The 19,998-nt window shown below is 37.8% G+C and overlaps 1 protein-coding gene across 5 annotated transcripts in view; it reads left to right on the top strand.

Moving 5' to 3' along the window:
• Positions 1–19,998, top strand: part of CLEC16A (C-type lectin domain containing 16A) — a 187,169-nt gene that overhangs the window by 21,484 nt on the left and 145,687 nt on the right. For 4 of the 5 annotated variants that reach the window (XM_026650650.1, XM_026650648.1, XM_026650652.1 and 1 more), the window contains exons 4-10: positions 1,374–1,522; positions 3,626–3,731; positions 6,206–6,211; positions 6,570–6,693; positions 7,651–7,825; positions 9,443–9,496; positions 15,766–15,879. In XM_026650650.1, the coding sequence (XP_026506435.1) occupies positions 1,374–1,522; positions 3,626–3,731; positions 6,206–6,211; positions 6,570–6,693; positions 7,651–7,825; positions 9,443–9,496; positions 15,766–15,879 (728 nt within the window). The remainder of the gene's footprint in view (positions 1–1,373; positions 1,523–3,625; positions 3,732–6,205; positions 6,212–6,569; positions 6,694–7,650; positions 7,826–9,442; positions 9,497–15,765; positions 15,880–19,998) is intronic. The other variant, XM_026650649.1, reaches the window with a different exon arrangement.

Raw genomic sequence — 19,998 nt, 5'->3', positions numbered from 1 at the left:
ATTTATTTTTTAATTAAACAGCATTGGATTTCCAATGCAACTCCACTCTAAAATGGTTCATCATAAGTTTTCACTAGTACAAAAACCTTTGGTTTGTACTGTTGAAAGCAAATAGTAAAAAATTTGGAATGATTTAATATGTGGTCTTTTTAAAGGGGTTCTTTAAAATAGCCTAGGCACAAAATAAGAAATGTGAACATTGTATTGAGTATGTTCTAGATTATAAATCTTCTACTCAAATGAGGAATTTAAAAACTAACAACCGTAGAAAATCACTGGTTAATTAGGGTCTCAAATGTATGTACTTAACTGTCACAGAACTAGCAATGGAAGCATACACCCCCTAACAAAGCCTTTTGCTGTAGCTGTTCTGTGATCAGAGTGGTTGGCATCCAAACAAAACATGTTAATTTTAAGGTCCTCTAGAAACACATGAAGGGAGAAACAAATAAATGGTTGCTAAATAAGAGAAACAAAATTGGCCAGGAGAGAGTCCAGGCATAAGCTTTTGAGGGTAAATAATATGGAGGGGAAAATGCTATTTTAAATAAATACTTGATTTGTAATGTCTACGATTTGATTACTAGCTACAGCATGCTTACAGAAGAAACATAATACAGACAAGTGTATTCTGTTCTCATTATAATCCTATCTTTGGGAGCCAAGCCTTTTGCAAGACGCTAATGAGGATGACTTCTATATATTACTGCTAATTGAAGTAGCCATTTGCATTGTTAAACTTAAAAATAGGGGTATTTAGTTGTCAAATGGAGACTTGATTACTGCTAGGTTGCGCTTACAAAATACTTTTGTCAGTTATTTTACACACACACACACACACACTTACTTACTTACTTACTTAGACTTGGAAGGATTAGATTTGTATTGCTAAGTGTTGGTAAACATTGATTTTACTGTTACCCCCCTCCCACCCAAAACAAAACCCATTTCCATCGATGGTGATCAACATTTATGGAGGCAAAATAAGAAAAATGCTGCTTGAAAACTTAGAGTTTGATTTAAGGATATCTACTTCATGTGTTTTGACACATGATGTTGACAATTGGTGTTTTAGTGGTTATGAAACTTTAACTTTTTAATCTGTCTACTGTCATTAAATTGTCTGATTCCTACCCGCCATCCTCCATAATTTCCTGCAAGTGTGAAAATTTAAATCGATTAAAAACAAAAAAATGCTTAACTTATGTTTTCACAACTATGAACATTTAAAATGATAAAAAAAAATTCAAAAATAAACCTTGATATTATCCATCAAAATTATAAAGAAATATTAAATTCTATGAAGCCTATATATAACCTACTTCATGATGATTTTCCTTTGTGGTGATTTGTGATATGATTTTATATTTCAGATTATTTGCTCTCTAATAATTATGTAAATTCTATCATTGTCCACAAATTTGACTTTTCTGATGAGGAGATCATGGCATATTATATCTCATTTCTGAAAACACTTTCCCTGAAACTCAACAATCACACTGTACACTTTTTTTACAATGAGGTAAGTGTCTGGAAGAATTTACAGTAAAAAGTATTACTAATTATAGTCTATACAGAAGTGAGTTTAAGGCCAAAACTTTGGTGGATCCCAGACAGACTCCTCTCATCCATGAGCCTTAGCACTTCTCTATCTCAACTGAAGCTTCTTCCGAGGACTGCTCCTGTCCCATTGTCTTGCAGTTTAAAATTACTTATATTGTAGTAACAATGTGCCCGAGTAAGAATCTCAGGATCAGGTTTTGTGTGTTGTAGCAAGTGTGTAGGGAAATGTTTTTGTGCTATGAAATGTCTGTCTCGTATATTTCCCACTCTTCATACTGGTCTTAATTAAATTATTAACAGATGTTATAAGCTTTATACTGTTTGCACAGGCAATAATTAGAGTGGAATGTCTTATTTCTGTAATAAAATAAAGTCTAAATTCCCACTGTTAACTGCATTAGCATATAATATCTTGGCACGCTATTAGTGTGTATTATTTAAAAAAAAAAATAGTGAAGGTGAGATTTAAAATGTGCAGTTTTTCAGCAAAGTCCACAAATACACAGTAAAGTATTCATTGGTAGTTCAAAACTGATTAACAGTAGCGGATAACCTCATCTAATCCCAGCCCACAACCAGCTTTCTTGATTAAATACTACAACCTCTGAAATGAAGGCCTGGTCTACACTTAAACAGGTATGGTGCTCAAGGGCAGGGCCGGCTCCAGGGTTTTTGCAGCCCCAAGCGGCGCAAAAAAAAAAAAAAGCCGCGTTTGCGATCTGCGGCTGCGTTCACGATCTGCGGCGGCAATTCAGCAGGAGGTCCCTCGCTCCGAGCGGGAGTGAGGGACCGTCCGCCAAATTGCCGCTGAATAGCTGGACGCGCCACCCCTCTCCGGAGTGGCCGCCCCAAGCACCTGCTTGGCAAGCTGGTGCCTGGAGCTGGCCCTGCTCAAGGCGTGGGGGGGGAATCCACACCTGTCATTGCAGTAGCTTTGCCAACCTAACCTCTGGTGTAGGCACGATTAGGTTGACTGAACAATGTTTCAGTCAACGTAGCTGCCATCGCTTGGGAAGGTGGAGTTCTATTACTGTAGCGTGAGTCTACACTACGGCACTACAGCTGCATTAGCTTTGAAGCTGTAGCTGTGGTGCCCATAGTGTAGACATTACCTAAGTATAAATACACTGCAACACGGATGGCAGAAGCTAATGTTCTTAGTGATTCTGTCAGTGTCTTGCCTTTTTGTTGTAATAACATCAAACTAAAATAGTTTGCTTTTTAAATCACTGCTTCAAAAAATTTAAAAAGCTTTTTAAAATATTGCATGTGAGATCTCCATTTAAAAGAATTTAATATAATCAAATTTAAGTGCAAAAAATATCCAAATTTACAGAAATTTCAGTCATTGGCATTTTGCATATGTATATTAAAACAAACTACTTCATGGATTTTAGTCAGTAAATATTGATGATTTGGTCTAAGTCAACTGCTATATTTGAATTATAAATGCTCACAGAACTTGGTATTGCAGCATAAAGTGCAACATAACTTCAAACTTAAGTTAATTCAGAATTCTGATGTTTCAAATGTAGTGCTTACTCATAGACCCTAGAGTTTTGTCTATTTACTACAGTACTTTATTCAATTGTAAGCCTGTTAGCTTAAAGCCCTAATTCCGCATTTGAATCCATGCAGACAGATCCCATATGAAGTCAGTGGGGATCAGTGTGGGCAAAAAGACCCACCTATTTTGGTGCAGTTGCAGGTCTAAGAGGTGATCTTTTCACACAACCTTAGACTTATTTTTCTCTCTATCCACATAATAGTTATTGCCAGAAGAGGGCATCAAAGCTCTTTAAAAATTACAGATATGTTGTGTGAAACTTTAGTTAATACATGCTTCCTGTAGTAAACTCATATACCTGCAAACTAATGGGTGTTTGAAATTCAGATTTTGTTTGACTACATCTGCATGCATTTATAGTACTATGCGATAGATTAGATTTTTTTTTTTCTGCCTTGTTACCTTAGTAGGGTAACTTTTTTTCATGCAAAATCCTAAGAAAGTATTGAATGTTTGACAGGATAGTATATAATGCCTGCTGTATTTTTATTTCAGCACACTAATGATTTTGCCTTGTATACGGAGGCCATTAAATTTTTTAACCACCCAGAGAGCATGGTCAGAATTGCTGTCAGGACTATAACTTTAAATGTCTACAAAGGTAAGTTTAGTGCATCAGAAGACTAGTACACCTAATACTTTGTGTAACTAAAGTTAAATGTTAACAATTACAAACTATGCATATTTACGAGGCATAGATTCTGATTTATGCAAGGCTGAATTAATTGTAAGCATATTACTTAACATGCATGTGTTAACAAACATACATGCGTTAAATATAGATTATTTTTTTTTAAATCTTTAAAAAAAGACAACTCTAAAGCCAAAGTGTTTACACAATACTGTGTGTGTTTGTAAACATCAGTATATTTTCCTTGATAAAGAAAAGGGTGACAATGCAATATAAAGAACAGGAGTACTTGTGGCACCTTAGAGACTAACAAATTTATTTGAGCATAAGGGCTGTAGCCCACGAAAGCTTATGCTCAAATAAATTTGTTAGCCTCTAAGGTGCCACAAGTACTCCTGTTCTTTTTGCGGTTACAGACTAACACGGCTGCTACTCTGAAACACAATATAAAATACACAAGGAAATTCACCTCAACTGCCAGTAGAGGTCCTAATCTGTCCATTTTACAAAGTATTAGTTTCTTGTTAAGGATATCAGTCTCTTGACATAGTGAACATTTATAATAAGAGAAATAGTAATTTGTGAGGCAGAAATCAACATATATATTTCCTTAATTTTTTTGGATTATGACTGCGATTCTGGAATTTGGTAGTCCACTCATCAGTAGAGAAAAGCTATTGATGTACCATAAGTTGTTCTTTTTGCAAGCAAGTATATATAACTTGCACTCTATTATAGAAACAATTTGTTTTGTGCAGTTCTGTGTAAATTCATTTGCATAGTCTGGAGGCAGAAATGTAATCCTAGGCTCTGGAGTGCTCTGCAGGGCCGGCTCCAGGCACCAGCTGAGCAAGCTGGTGCTTGGGGCGGCAGATTGTTCGAGGCGGCATTCTGCCCAATCCTAGGGCGGCATGATCGCTTTTTTTTTTTTTTGGTTTGTTTTTTTTGTTTGTTCCGCTCCGGCCGCCCTGTAGGGGGCTGTGGCGCGGAGAACCAGAGCGCCCTGCAGGGCAGTCCTCTTCCTTCCCTCCCCGCCGACCGAAGCGGAGCCCTCGTGGCAGGCGGCAGCGCAGCGGGAGGGGCTGCGTGGCAGCGTCCCTGCTGTAGCCCTGGCAGCCCCCTTCTCTCTCTCTCTCCCGCCTTTATTCCCCCCCCCCCCCCCAGCTGGTCCCCCTGCACCTGCGCTCCGGCTGCGCCGCAGGTTTTTTGTTTGTTTTTGCTTTGCCGTTCTGGCCGCCCCCTTTTTTTGTTTGTTTTTTTTTTTTGCTTGGGGCGGCCAAAAAGCCAGAGCCGGCCCTGGTACTCTGTATGGTAATGTGCATTCATATAGGGGTTTTTATCCTGCAGTTGCCTTTTTAATTAAAGTTTTATTTCAATTTTTACACTGCTTTTATATTAAAAATCTAAAAGAGGAATTTAATATTAATTTGGAAATAAACTGTCATAACACCAATATGAAACTGACTTGCAAAACTTGCTATAAATCAATGGATGTTGTAGTTGTGCATGGACTGAAAAATGACTAGTCAAAAATTTCTATTTTCTAGTGAACTTTTAGGTACAAAGTAAACACAATGCTTTTTACCTCATAGTGACACTTTTCTCACAGACGTCACTTCCAACAACTTACTGTTTAAGCTGTAAAGTATATAGCTATATAATAAAATGATTGGATTAGTTTTAGCTCTCAGCAGTATATGAGAAAGGTATAGAGTTTAATTGATAGAATGTGCCTGTTACTGGACGTAGACAAGCTAATGGAGGAAGTAAAATGGCAAATGTGACATTAAAGTAACTGTAATGATTGATTACAAAACGTAAGGCTGGAGAAAATTCTACTCCACGTTTTAAAAGCTGCTTGTTTGATCTGTATTGAATAAGGAAACTCTGAAGCAATGTGGATGGTCAGTGTCAACATTTACATGATAACCCTGAAGGCATTTTTGCTTTAGATGCTTTATAGCTCTGTTGGTATCTGGACACTGAGTACAAAGTGTGGCCCTTTCTGGTGTTTAGCAAGCAAAATCCATGCCAAATTTTCTCTACTTCTAACACCCAACCTTCTGTGTGTGAGCCAGTTATTACAGAAACGGTGAACTATGATGCACTTCATACTTTGTGTACATTTACTAAATAAAAAGGAAAGTTTTATGATGTTCTTGCCTAGAATTTAAGTTGAATGTTGGAGAGCTACGAGGGTTGAATTTGAAAAACACAACTATCAAACATGCAGGTTTCCTAATTTTCTGACTATCCATGTGTAAATGTTCTGATCTAACACCTTCTAACCTGTATCTTTTAGTTTAGATGCTTCCTGCTTTAGCTCTTTAACCCTTTTGGAGGATGTCTCACCATCCCAGTTCCGAATCCTGTTAACTGTTGTCTTTTTTTTTTTTTTTTTTTTGCCCTTCCTTCACTGATGATTCCTGTGTTCCTTAATGCAGTGTCATGTAAGTCTATTAACAAGTTTGGCTTTCAGCAGTATTGCTTTATACTTACACTTTGTCTTTTTAAAAAGAAAACTCACTTGAGTAGAGTGTGGTTTTCTGAACTGCAGTAGATTTACTTACTATCCTGAGATCAATGTAAAAATAACCTTAGTATTTTAACAGGCTCATTTAGCCTTTCAAGAGTTGTCCTATGAAACTTTAAAAGACATCTATTTCATGGATAAGATAAACCCATACAGGTGCGTATGAGTGTGTTTAAAAAAAAAATGAAATGAAAATTCAGAATGGTAAGTTGATTGTATTTTTTTTACATTTATCTTTTGGAAACTTTTTTTTTTTTTTTTAAACTTCTCTTCAGTGGACAACCAGCCTATGTTGCACTACATTCGAGATAAAACTGCTGTCCCCTACTTCTCCAACCTTGTTTGGTTTATTGGGAGCCATGTGATAGAACTGGATACCTGTGTGCAGACTGATGAAGAGTAAGCTTCTACAACTATTTCTTTTTGCCAGATGCATTGAAAACCTTTTAAGTTAGTTTCTCAAGAAATGATCCTACCAACAAGCAGCCTGAAGTCTGTAATTCTTACAAGATCATGTTAGAAATCATTGCAGGAGGATATTGTCAAGTCATTTATAAATTTTAACATTCCTGTAAATAAATGATTTGTTGGGAGACCTGTTACTCCTCATCCCAGTTGGTTTGAAGTATATAGACTTTACTTTATTAATGAACTAAATTGTTATGCAGAAGATACATAGGACTGTTTGCATAACGATAAGACTAAAAGCACAGACTCTTTAGATATCTCTACTCACATTCAGAAAGCTGGACATTAGGATAGTTTTCTGAAAAGTATCATTAGAAAAATACTTTCCAAGTTAATTCAGTACTTAATTATTTAAACACCATTGCCATCAATATAACTGGCAGATGTGTCACTTGTATAGAACCTCTTATTTTGTCAACTACAAAATTCCTGCTGTGTTGCTCATGATCACCACGTTGGATTTGCTCTTTGAGTATGTATGGAGCAGTTTTTTAAAGCTTTACTTGGGTTAGAACAGTACAGAAGAAATATAAGTAGTTTTACTCGCTTTAAGATGTTTAAATAGTCTTTTGTAATAGAAAACAAAATTGTAATGTTTCCTTTCATGACTGGCTTCTGAAAAGGCACGTACAAAGTGGCAGCTGAGATTTTTATGCTTCTCCAGAAAACCGAAATCTTGTACTCATCACGGTGGATGTTGCATTGTGCAATTAAAATGACAACACTCTCCTTCAATTGCTTCATTTTGATTGTCAAATCTCTAAGGTTACAGGAGGTAACTTGGATGTCTGCATTGGAATAAGACAGAAAAAAGATGCAGATACATTATCTTACTGAGTTCTGATTGTTCTTCTACCTTAGCTATGTCTAAATCTTTGTCTCTTTCAGGCACAGAAATAGAGGCAAACTGAGTGATTTGGTAGCAGAACATCTGGATCATTTGCATTATCTGAATGATATCCTTATCATTAATTGTGAATTCTTAAATGATGTGCTCACAGACCACCTACTTAATAGGCTGTTTCTGCCTCTCTATGTGTATTCATTAGTAAATCAAGATAAGGTAAGGAATAGCTTGCATGATTTAGTGATTAGTTAAGTCTTAATAATTAATGATTTCCACTCAGTATTTACAGTAATTTGTGCAGTAAGTGTATCCTAAAGTAGAATTAATATCCTCTACATTTAAGTACTTTACAAGAAAAACAGTTTAAATAATTCAGGTCTTTGCTTTTCTTAAATTAAAAGATGACTGCCCTGGAGATGCTGTTTTAGGAATATATGAACCTAGGTAAAGACTCTCATACATTAGCCCATGTAGTTGTTAAACATTTAGAGTCAATTGTAGTTGTTAACCATTGTTTAGCATTTAATGTTAGCAGTAGGGACAGAAGCGGTAAGTTCAGGTCTGGGCCTAAATTTCTCTGAAATATGTTTTAAAAGGCCAGTATAATTGTATCAGAAAGATGCTTTTTAAAAAAGTAAACTTTAAGATTGAAAACAGGATCTCTGTTACTTATAAAATTCTCAAATCCATGCCTCCAGTCTGATTTTTCTAATTTCAGTGGTTTTTTTTTTTTTAAAAAAACATGTCACTGATTAAAAGGAGCAGAATCAGACTTACTATCTACTGTATGGAACAGATGAAAAGTTTGCTTAAATTCCATCTAATCCAGGTTCTTATACAGCGCCTATCTCCGTGGTAATTGCATGTGTCTTGTGATCCTCATGTATTTTTTATCCTTGTCATAATTGTGTGACATCTCTGAAGATTTATCGTACTTTGCATTTCTATGGAGCCTGCCATCAAAGATCTTAGTGTTTTTAATATGTTAATTTAACCTGTCATATCCCCTTCTGGGTTAAGTAATTATCTTCATTTTAAACAGTGAGTTAGTGGTAGAGGTACGTATAATCCAGATTTTATGACTTCCAGTCTTGTGCTTCAGCCATGTTTCCTTCCATGTCTTATAATGCAAAAATATGCAAATATCTCTAGTGACTTAAAACAACATGCTTCAGACAAAAGAGACTGTAAATATTGTAAATAGTTCTCTTTTCTGTGGTGTTAGTGGTTCTTTCAGAAATCAGATTATTCTAATTTTAATGGAGATTTTAAAGTATTGTCATTCTATAAGCATTTATTGTGTTCTGATTATGGAGAGAAAATGCCTGTGAAGCCAGAATTACCTACTTGAATCCAACAACTGAATGTCAACAACTCCAGTAAAACTTTTATTGGTCTTATTTAATTGATTCTGTGGAATAACAAATTGTAAGAGCCTCCTTTTATTAATTTGCCATTTCATAAGTACCATCTGGTAAGGATATGCTGGAGGGATAAAAATGTACTTTTCACTTAAGCATCTGGTAAAAATAAATATTACAGGAAGCTTTGGCTTCAAAAACAATGTGCAGCCATATTTTCAAGCGTGCAGCAAATGAAAAATGCATTCTTCTGAAATCCTTTTCCAAAGAAATGGAAAGTCACTGGAAAATGTCAGCATATTCCTTGGAACTTAGTAGCATTGGGGGAAGTGGGGAGGTAGTGCACATGAATAAATCAAGTGTTTATACTTACATTCTTCTATTTTTAAAAATGTTGGCCTTTGTTCTATTTAATGTTGTAATTACCTTAGTTTTCTGTAATTAACTGGGCATTCTTTTCTTTCTTCCATAGGGTGGGGAGCGTCCAAAAATAAGTCTCCAAGTTTCTCTCTATCTTCTCTCACAAGTATGTCACATTTCAATGTGGTGTTTGTAATGGTCTCAGTAATTTAATTATAAATTGTGTGTTTTAGGGGGCTATTTTTCAGCTGGAGAGAATTGTGCTCAGTTTTGAGGTGCAGTGTGTACATTTAAGGGACACTTGTATATTTATTTTTTAAATCATTAGCTCACTGGTCATCACATGGGCCAACTACTACTCTTTACTTACTAGTACCTTTCCTTGGAGGTTCTCGGAATACTTTACAAACTTTACCTAATTAAATCTTTAGAACACCAGTAAAAGGCAGATATTTTGAGATGTAACAATCCCTTAACTCACCAGTTTAATGCAGCCACCTCTTGAGTGGAATGCAGCAGCTGTTAAACATTGCACAACAGCATTGTACGACAAGTTAGGACTGAAATGAAGAATACGGTATTCAACTGTAATTACAGGCAGAATACAGCATTCCAAATTTCAATTTGACTAGTACATACAGAAATTAGGATTTTGAATCTCTTACTCTTGTGCAAAATGTTGTGGGATCTTTAATTACAAGAAGGGAGTCCTTTTGTTTTATGTCTCATGAAACGTGATCAGCTTTCTTGTATTTACAAAAATAAAAATTGAGTGGCTGAATACTGAGCAGATGTTCTGACAATTGAAAATGCCATTATGGATTGCACACATCTTAGTTAGGTAACTTTACAATAGATCAGAGTGCCACCATAAACTTCTTCTAAATTGGGAATTTTTAAGTGAGTGGTGAAATATATAGTTAAATAAAAGTTCTTGAAAATGCCAAATGCTCATTTTTGTTCTTCGGATTATTGCTGTTTACCCTAGAGATTGAAAAAAGCTTATTCTGTCAGCTAAATATTAGCCTACCTGCATACTTCATGTACATGCTCAATACATTTACATTCTTAAATAAATATATACATTTAGGTCAAAACACATTATTGACTTGAGATTTCTGCTAGAAGTGATATTTTAAAATGACTTACTTTTAAATCTATGAATTCTTAAATCAGACTTTTTATAAGTGGGGGTATCCTCCCAGGTTGATTGCTTTATGACGATTTGTAGACATTGTAGACATTTCCACCTGTTTTGTTGCCTCAGGGAAGGAAACACTGCAGTGCTGCTAAGTTTCTGTTTCCCACATCATTTTCAATTTGAGTTAGGTTTAGTGACCTCAGAAATGAAACCTTATTGTAGCAATCACTTGAAACTAAGGGAATCAGCCTTGTTAAGTCACTAAATGCCTCTTATGAGATGCTTTGAGCTCTCTAATCTACCTCATGTAAATGGGAGTATTGAGAAGTACTCAGCATTAGAGAGAGTCAATAATTTTTCAGTTCACTAACCGTTCTGAAAAGATTTTTTTTTAAAACAAAAAAAAAAAACACACAAACCAGCCAAGTGAAATTTGAGAAATTTCATTTTGGGGTGAACTAAATGTCTTGAATAAAAATTGGCCAGAGATAGGATGTATGTACTGAGAATGACTCTAGCCCAGTGGTTAGCGCATTCGCCTGGAAGATTCATAGATTCTAGGACTGGAAGGGACCTCGAGAGGTCATCGAGTCCAGTCCCCTGCCCTCATGGCAGGACCAAATACTGTCTAGACCATCCCTGATAGACATTTATCTAACCTACTCTTAAATATCTCCAGAGATGGAGATTCAACAACCTCCCTAGGCAATTTATTCCAGTGTTTAAGCACCCTGACAGTTAGGAACTTTTTTCCTAATGTCCAACCTAAACCTCCCTTGCTGCAGTTTAAGCCCATTGCTTCTTGTTCTATCCGTAGAGGCTAAGATGAACAAGTTTTCTCCCTCCTCCTTATGATACCCTTTTAGATACCTGAAAACTGCTATTGTGTCCTCTCTGTCTTCTCTTTTCCAAACTAAACAAACCCAATTCTTTCAGCCTTCCTTCATAGGTCATGTTCTCTAGACCTTTAATCATTCTTGCTGCTCTTCTCTGGACCCTCTCCAATTTCTCCACATCTTTCTTGAAATGCGGTACCCAGAACTGGACACAATACTCCAGTTGAGGCCCAACCAGTGCAGAGTAGGGCGGAAGAATGACTTCTCGTGTCTTGCTCACAACATACCTGTTAATACATCCCAGAATCATGTTTGCTTTTTTTGCAACAGTATCACACTATTGACTCCTATTTAGCTTGTGGTCCACTATAACCCCTAGATCCCTTTCTGCCGTACTCCTTCCTAGACAGTCTCTTCCCATTCTGTATGTGTGAAACTGATTGTTCCTTCCTAAGTGGAGCACTTTGCATTTGTCTTTATTAAACTTCATCCTGTTTACCTCAGACCATTTCTCCAATTTGTCCAGAGCATTTTGAATTGTGACCCTATCTTCCAAAGCAGTTGCAATCCCTCCCAGTTTGGTATCCTCTGCAAACTTAATAAGCGTACTTTCTATGCCAATATCTAAGTCATTGATGAAGATATTGAACAGAGCTGGTCCCAAAACAGACCCCTGCGGAACCCCACTTGTTATACCTTTCCAGCAGGATTGGGAACCATTAATAACTACTCTCTGAGTACGGTTATCCAGCCAGTTATACACCCACCTTATAGTAGCCCCATCTAAGTTGTATTTGCCTAGTTTATTGATAAGAATATCATGTGAGACCATATCAAATGCCTTGCTAAAGTCTAGGTATACCACATCCACCGCTTCTCCCTTATCCACAAGACTCGTTATCCTATCAAAGAAAGCTATCAGATTGGTTTGACATGATTTGTTCTTTACAAATCCATGCTGGCTGTTCCCTATCACCTTACCACCTTCCAAGTGTTTGCAGATGATTTCCTTAATTACTTGCTCCATTATCTTCCCTGGCACAGAAGTTAAACTAACTGGTCTGTAGTTTCCTGGGTTATTATTTCCCGTTTTACAGATGGGCACTATATTTGCCCTTTTCCAGTCTTCTGGAATCTCTCCCGTCTCCCATGATTTTCCAAAGATAATAGCTAGAGGCTCAGATACCTCCTCTATTAGCTCCTTGAGTATTCTAGGATGCATTTCATCAGGCCCTGGTGACTTGCAGGCATCTAACTTTTCTAAGTGATTTTTAACTTGTTCTTTTTTTATTTTATCTTCTAAACCTACCCCCTTCCCATTAGCATTCACTATGTTAGGCATTCCTTCAGACTTCTCGGTGAAGACCGAAACAAAGAAGTCATTAAGCATCTCTGCCATTTGCAAGTTTCCTGTTACTGTTTCTCCCTCCTCACTGAGCAGTGGGCCTACCCTGTCTTTGGTCTTCCTCTTGCTCCTAATGTATTGATAAAAAGTCTTCTTGTTTCCCTTTATTCTGTAGCTAGTTTGAGCTCATTTTGTGTCTTTGCCTTTCTAATCTTGCCCCTCCATTCCTGTGTTGTTTGCCTATATTCATCCTTTGTAATTTGTCCTAGTTTCCATTTTTTATATGACTCCTTTTTATTTTTTAGATCATGCAAGATCTCATGGTTAGGCCAAGGTAGTCTTTTGCCACATTTTCTATCTTTCCTAGCCAGCAGAATAGCTTGCTTTTGGGCCTTTAATAGTGTCCCTTTGAAAAACTGCTAACTCTCCTCAGTCTTGATTCCCTTAGGACCTTACCTATCAGCTCTCTGAGCTTACCAAAATCCGCCTTCCTGAAATCCATTGTCTCTATTTTGCTGTACTCCCTTCTACCCCTCCTTAGAATTGTGAACTCTGATTCCAAATTCATGTCCCTGCTCTGCATCAGGTGGGGGGGGGGGGGGGGAAGGGATTTAACCTGGGTGTCTCACATTCCAGGTAACCACTTTAACTACTTAGCTGAAGGTAATAAAGGAGGCACTGGGTCCTCTAGCCATTTTGTGAATGGCACCTAAGCCCTCTTGTGAATCTAGCCCAAACAATTTTTGTGTCAAATTTACAATAGTTTTGGGTTGACTGAAACTGTAGTTCTCCGGGATTGAATTATTTATCCAAAAAACGTCACCCAGCTTTGCTCAGCAGCTCATTGGGCCTATTTCATCATATCTGGGGCTTGTCTACTCTTAAAACGCTACAGTGGCACAGCTGCAGCGCTTTAGTGTAGACGCTACCTTCGCCGATGGTAGGGATTTCTTTCTAATCATTGAGAATCAAATGTGCGTATCTAGGGGCAGAACATTATTCATAACTTTGAATAGTATATTTCCACGTTGGTATCAAGATGCTGAGTAGTTAATGCAGCAAAACTCTTCCTTTATGGTTCTACTATATTGCATATCGTTAGTATGGTCTCAGTCTTGTGCTACAACTTGGTCCATCTGACTTGAGTATAAATTGTAAAATGCAATCCCTGTTTGTTATGCTTTCATTGTGATAGTATCTGTCAGTACAAATTCAGGATTATAGGAACTACTCACATATGAGAGAACCGCTTCCCAAGCTATACCTCCTCAATCACCATTAAGTTGTTAATTAATATCTCGATGGTCTGTAGTGAAGCAAAGGCTTGATGAAGGATTCCTGAAATAGATCTCTATAGGTCAATAAATATCTCCTCTGACAAAGTGGAAGCTGGACAGCCAGGTTCCTCCACTGAAATAATCTCGTTTTGAAGAGTACACATTAAGTAACTGTTAAGAAAACCACTTTAGTGATTTCTGCCATCAGTGTTGCATACACAGAGATGGCCACTGGCATACCAGATACTCTATATAATGAACAGCTTTGTAAATTAGAACCAACAACTTGAATTGCATCCAACAGCAGATGGGAAGCCACTGCTGTTCCCAAAGCACAGTTGTAATGTAGTTTTATGTCAGGGCATTCTTGTGAGTAGGCAGGCCACTGCCTTAAGTTCCTGAGTTACTTCTAAAGGGTACCTCAGAGTTAATCTTTGAGAGCATATTGCTATGAAATTCTGAAGGGGATTTATATGGGTTCTAGCCCATCATTGCAAAATAGGAAGTCCAAGGTTCCCCCTTTCCATTTGAAGGCCTGGTAATATCATGTTCTGTAAGCAGATGTGTTCAAACAGTGAACACAGGGTGCTGGTGACTCAAACTGTTTTTGTCTCTTTCACCTAGCACAACTACGGCGGAATTTATTTTAGGTTTTTCTGTAGCACCTATTGCAGGGGTCAGCAACCTCTGGCACGTGGCTCGCCAGGGTAAGCACCCTGGCGGGCCGGGCCAGTTTGTTTACCTGCCGCGTCGGCAGGTTCAGCCAATCGTAGCTCCCACTGGCCGCGGTTCGCCGTCCCAGGCCCATTGGGGCTGCGGGAAGCAGCGCGGGCGAGGGATGCTTACCCTGGCGAGCCGCGTGCAAGAGGTTGCCGACCCCTGACCTAAGTGCTTAAATGTTGAAAACGTTGGAGCCTTATTCCTACATTACACTGAGCTTATTCCTACATTATATAGAATCATAAAACTAGACCATTCCTGACAGGTGTTTGTCTAACCTGCTCTTAAACATCTCCAATGATGGAGACTCCACAACCTCTCTAGGCAATTTATTCCTTTGCTTAACCACCCTGACAGTTACAAAAGAATTACTTCTTGTGTCTTGCTTACAATGCTCCTGCTAATATATCCCAGAATGATGATTGCTTTTTTTGCAACAGCGTTACACTGTTGACTGTTGACATTGAGACTTGCCAGATACCTCTCGCTGAAAAACAACTATTAAGAAAAATGTTCTTACACTGTTGAAAAGTCTTAAATCTTTAGGCCAGAAGGGACTGTTCTGCAGGATGTCAGTCTAGATCATAAACACAGGCCATAGAACTTCACCCACAACTTTCTCCATCAAGCAAATCTTGTGCTATGCTTTTGTAAAATATTATGCATGGGATATTGCTAGGTGTTCCCATACCACAAGGCCTATGGATATAATGTACCACAATCACTTAACTGTCCTGGCTTTCTCCAATAACAGATTTCTATGAAATGGGTTGACTGTAGGCGAATGCTATAGAATCTTCATGTTTCTTAAAATAAATGGGGAGGAATACATAGTGCTTAGCTGGAAGAGGATAAAAGGAAACTTGTGAACACTGGCCAAGTAGACTATCAATCAGGTTTGGAATTCAGGGAAAGGGAGATTAATTTGATGTAGAAAGGGACTGTGGTCTGTGTTCCTCCCGAATACTAATTATAGCTCAAGTATATCCCAGTTTGGGTTTTTTATTAGACATTATGTAACATAAAGAAATTTAAGGATTTAATTAGGTGGGGAAAATGCCTACAGTGTCTAAAATTGTATGTCTAACATTCTTTTCTCCCTCCCCCTCTTAATAGGTTTTCCTGATTATACATTATGCACCTCTGGTGAACTCGCTGGCTGAGGTTATTCTTAATGGAGACCTTTCAGTATTCTCCTCAAAAGTTGAGCAAGATATTCAGAGAAGTTCAGTAAGTGGTCAACTAACTTTTGTATGTCTTTATTGTAATTTTTTTTTTTTTTTTTTAAAAGGCAGAGAAAGGGATGAAGTAATCTGGTTGGAAAATACTTGTCTGCTTCTGGAGAACAGCACTGATGAGTTTCTATCGCATTCAGTGGGAGACTATTTTGCAGCCTGATTGACCTTTCTGTTAAGACGCACTTCATCTGCTCCGTTTTTTTTCTATTACCCTAAATGTTTCCTTCTCTTCATTAATAGTATCTTTCAGTTTTTATGTAGACTTATCATGTTTTGGAGATGAAGCCAAGCTATAGCTTTCCTATTACATAATTGTAAATGAAAATGCAATATGGACTCAAGCTATTTGGTACAAATTACAGTGTTTTTAAAAATTAACCCTGTGATTTCATTCTGTGAATGTTTAAATCAACTGTTTTATAATTAGGTGTGTAATGTATCCAAAGTTCTTCTACAGTTGTTTTTATTTCTAAAAATATATCAGCCTGTTACATCAGGGAAAGTGATGCTCTTCCGTTTTTTGATTCCCAGGTCCCTTTCAGTCATTGAATTAGATTCAGCAAATTCTGAGAACTGAAACCTATAGCAGCCATAACTTTCAAGCAGATATACATAATTATAGATAAAAATATAATAGTTATGTGAGATCTGTAGTAGAAACGGCAGACAATGTTTTAAAATAACTAGATATATTATTCCTTTTTAATGGATATTTAAAGTAATCTTTATTTATTACATAGGAAGAAAGATTAAATCACCAATGTTACTTATCTCTGAATTCCCTGCAGTGTGTGCTTGTATTTGCATACTTTAGAAAAACTAGCTACTCTTAAGGCAGTCAAATCATGATATAAACAGACTGTAATTCCTATGTCAAAAGTGAAATACGTCCTCTAAGTCTATATCTCCATTTATTGAGGCATGTAGGGTACAGACCAGGGGTTGGCAACCTTTCAGAAGTGGTGTGCCGAGTTTTCATTTATTCACTCTAATTTAAGGTTTCGCGTGCCAGTAATACATTTAAACATTATTAGAAGGTCTGTTTTTATAAGTCTATAATATATAACTAAACTATTGTTGTATGTAAAGTAAATAGGGTTTTTTAAATGAAGCTTCTTAAACATTTAAAATTAAATTAAAATGCAGAGCCCCCCGGACCGGTGTCCAGGACCCAGGCAGTGTGAGTGCCACTGAAAATTAGCGCGCGTGTGCCGCCTTTGGCACATGTGCCATAAGTTGCCTACCCCTGGTACAGACACTGAATGCCCAGTTAGCATAGATATAAATAAGTGTGTAGGTGATGAAGCACTGCTCATATGAGTAGAGTACAGACATGACAGAACCATAGGGTGTATATCCTGTTTGGCTCTTTACACGCCCAACCAGTGCCTCCAACTTCTATGCTACAGTGAAAGACTGTGGAAGGGGGAGCTACTGGAGCCTTTCCTCACTGCCATGAGAGCCTTTGCCGTGGCATGTAGCTACATGTACACTACATGCCGCCACAAGTGTAGACAAGGCTTAAGTATGTGAGCCGGTCGGGAGAAGGGTACTTCTCTTGGTATAACCTTCTCTTCTCCGCCCCACCCCCCGCACAGTTTTTATCCCACCAAATTTAACTTCAGGTTTGGCTTTTTAGCATATTTAAGGATATTTGAAAGAACCTCTGAAAAAGGCTTGCTTTAACAAAAGTGAACTTTCCTAATGTGTCATTGTATCAGGGGACCTTTGTTGTTATGGGCTGATCTTTCTTGTCTGTGGCTATTGGGCACAGTTAAGTAGGGTAGTCCGACATTGCTCTTAATACTGGATTTCTTTTTAAACAGACACTGCAGGGTGGAATGGTAGTATTGTGAGTTAACGCTTCCAGATAAAGTAATCTCTTATTCACGTTAGCAAAGTTCTGTGACATTCTGTTTGTCACATACTGGATGTATCTGTGTGTGTTACTTGTATGCCATAAATGGGTTTCATGCAGTAACAGCTTATTACTAGGAAACCTGTGGTCAGAGGGTGGGGTCTGTCTGTCTGCAGAAATTACACTTATTCTAGTTCACAGCTATTATGCAAAGGCACTTGTATCTGATGTTTGAGTGTTTTGGCATATGTTTGTTTTAACATTGACAGGTTTGTGGATTTCCTACAAGCTTGGGTTCACTTTTATTGTTACTTGTGCAGGTTTTTGTTAGTGCTTTTTTTTGGCTGCCACTTCCTACTGCCCAAGATAAAAGGAACCGGCTGCATATAAACTGGAAGTCATGTCATACCTAATCACATTAGTTAAGTAGGGCAGATGTTAAATCTTTCTGTGCTCACTGATAGAAGTTTGCTTGTAGGACAGTGAACTGAGCTTTTGGGGCTAAGAGGTTTCAGTGGACAATAGGAAAACTTCCAGTTAGGGAAACTAAATTTGTGGAGGGTTCAGCTACAGACTCTAGGAAGTATTTACAAGGAGGTAGGGTTTCATTAAGCTTATTGGGGAAACCTGTGGGGGAATCTCCAATGGAAAACCTGTCAGCAGGAGGGAATATAGCCCATTGGGGAAGCTGGACAAGAGGCCTCCAGTGAAGAGAATGTATACTTATCAGGTATTCAGCATGGTTCCAAGAAAACAGACCGACAACATGATGTATGTGTAACTATGTTCATGTATGGTCCTGACAGGCTAAAGCCGGTCAGAGGTATTGAGAGGTTCCTGATGTATTGGGGATAGGGTTGGTCAGGACCATGTAGTGTTCTCTTCTCTGTCAACCTGTGATAATACTCACTTGCTGGCATGACTCATGTTGGGTCCCAGAGTTAGTTTTAGTCAATGCCTACTGGTTTAGGGGTTATTCTCCAGGGCTATTCCTAGGTAGCTGAGTACCAGTATCACCACTGAGTGATACTGGCACTGAGTGCAATTTGTCGGTAAGAATTGGCAGTGATATATTTCTTCGTATTTATCAATTAAAACTTTGCTCAGGAATGGGGTCTTCTTGCCTCAAGTAATTATTGTATGCCGTAAATGGGTTTCATGTAGAAGCAGCTTATTACTAGGAAATCTATGGCCAGAAGGCGGGCTCTGTGTGTCTGCAGGGACATTGTAGAAGAGTTGGGAGTGAAGAACAGGCTTAACTTACTATTTTCTTCCTCTTTGAGTGTTAAATTTTACTTTGAATTCTCAATTTTAGTAAGTCACAACAGATTTCTCTTCCTCATTTCTTACTGTATGCTGTAGTCTTCCACAGTACGTGTTTGAATGCTAATATTGTCTCCATAGACTTGCATTGTGTTTAGATTTACCGTAAAAATATGTTTAGGTCCTATATCCTTTGTGCGTTTGTATTTTAACATACTATAATGAGAAGCAGCCATAAGCTAAAGAGAAGAGGAAAGTTTCATCTTGAAAGTTAGAGACCGCACCTCAGTTCAAAGTTTTGTGTCTCTTGGTATTTGAAATGTCTTCAGAGACTTACATTTCCCAGGTACTAATGTATGGCAAAATGGTGATGAAATAATTGCATCAGTGTGCTATTTTAAACATATATTTTGGATATTTCAAAACTGAGGATCCCTAGCATTGTTTTTACTAGAAGTCCTGGATCAACTGAATGGCATTTCACGTGGATATAAAGATCAGACTCAGTAGAATCTGAAAATTGTTCTCAATTACCCTGGCTATAAATATGAGCCAGTGGTATGTAGTAAGGGTGCCTAGGTGAGAATAAAGCAATGCAGTGTTGAATACTGAAGTCTGTAAGAGGTTTGCATCTACTTTATCACAAAAGCAGTCAGACTTGTGCCCCATCAATATCTTCAAACTAGAGATGTGGTGTGTACTCTATCCCAGTACTGTCCCTTTGGATCCATATTCTTTTTGGCTAGTGAAGGCCAGTGAGGAAAGTACTGGATCCAATGCTGGTGGAGATTAATACCTTCATTAGGGAGGGTAGGGTGCCAGCTTCTTTTTAAGAAGCTCTGGTGCATCCTCTGCTCAGGAAACCAATACTGATGCTGAGGGTCTTGCTAATGGTTGACCAATATTGCTTCTTCCTTTTTTGGTTAAGATTACAGAGAAGGTTATAGTAAGACAATTGTTGCCTCAATCACCTTGGTCCTTGCCAGTCTG

The sequence above is a fragment of the Terrapene carolina genome, unplaced genomic scaffold (assembly GCF_002925995.2).
Source record: "Terrapene carolina triunguis isolate 2854851 unplaced genomic scaffold, T_m_triunguis-2.0 Scaffold93, whole genome shotgun sequence".
Lineage (NCBI taxonomy): Eukaryota > Metazoa > Chordata > Testudines > Emydidae > Terrapene > Terrapene triunguis.
The sequence above is the reverse complement of the archived record's forward strand: the minus strand, read 5'-3'. Positions and strand labels throughout refer to the sequence as shown.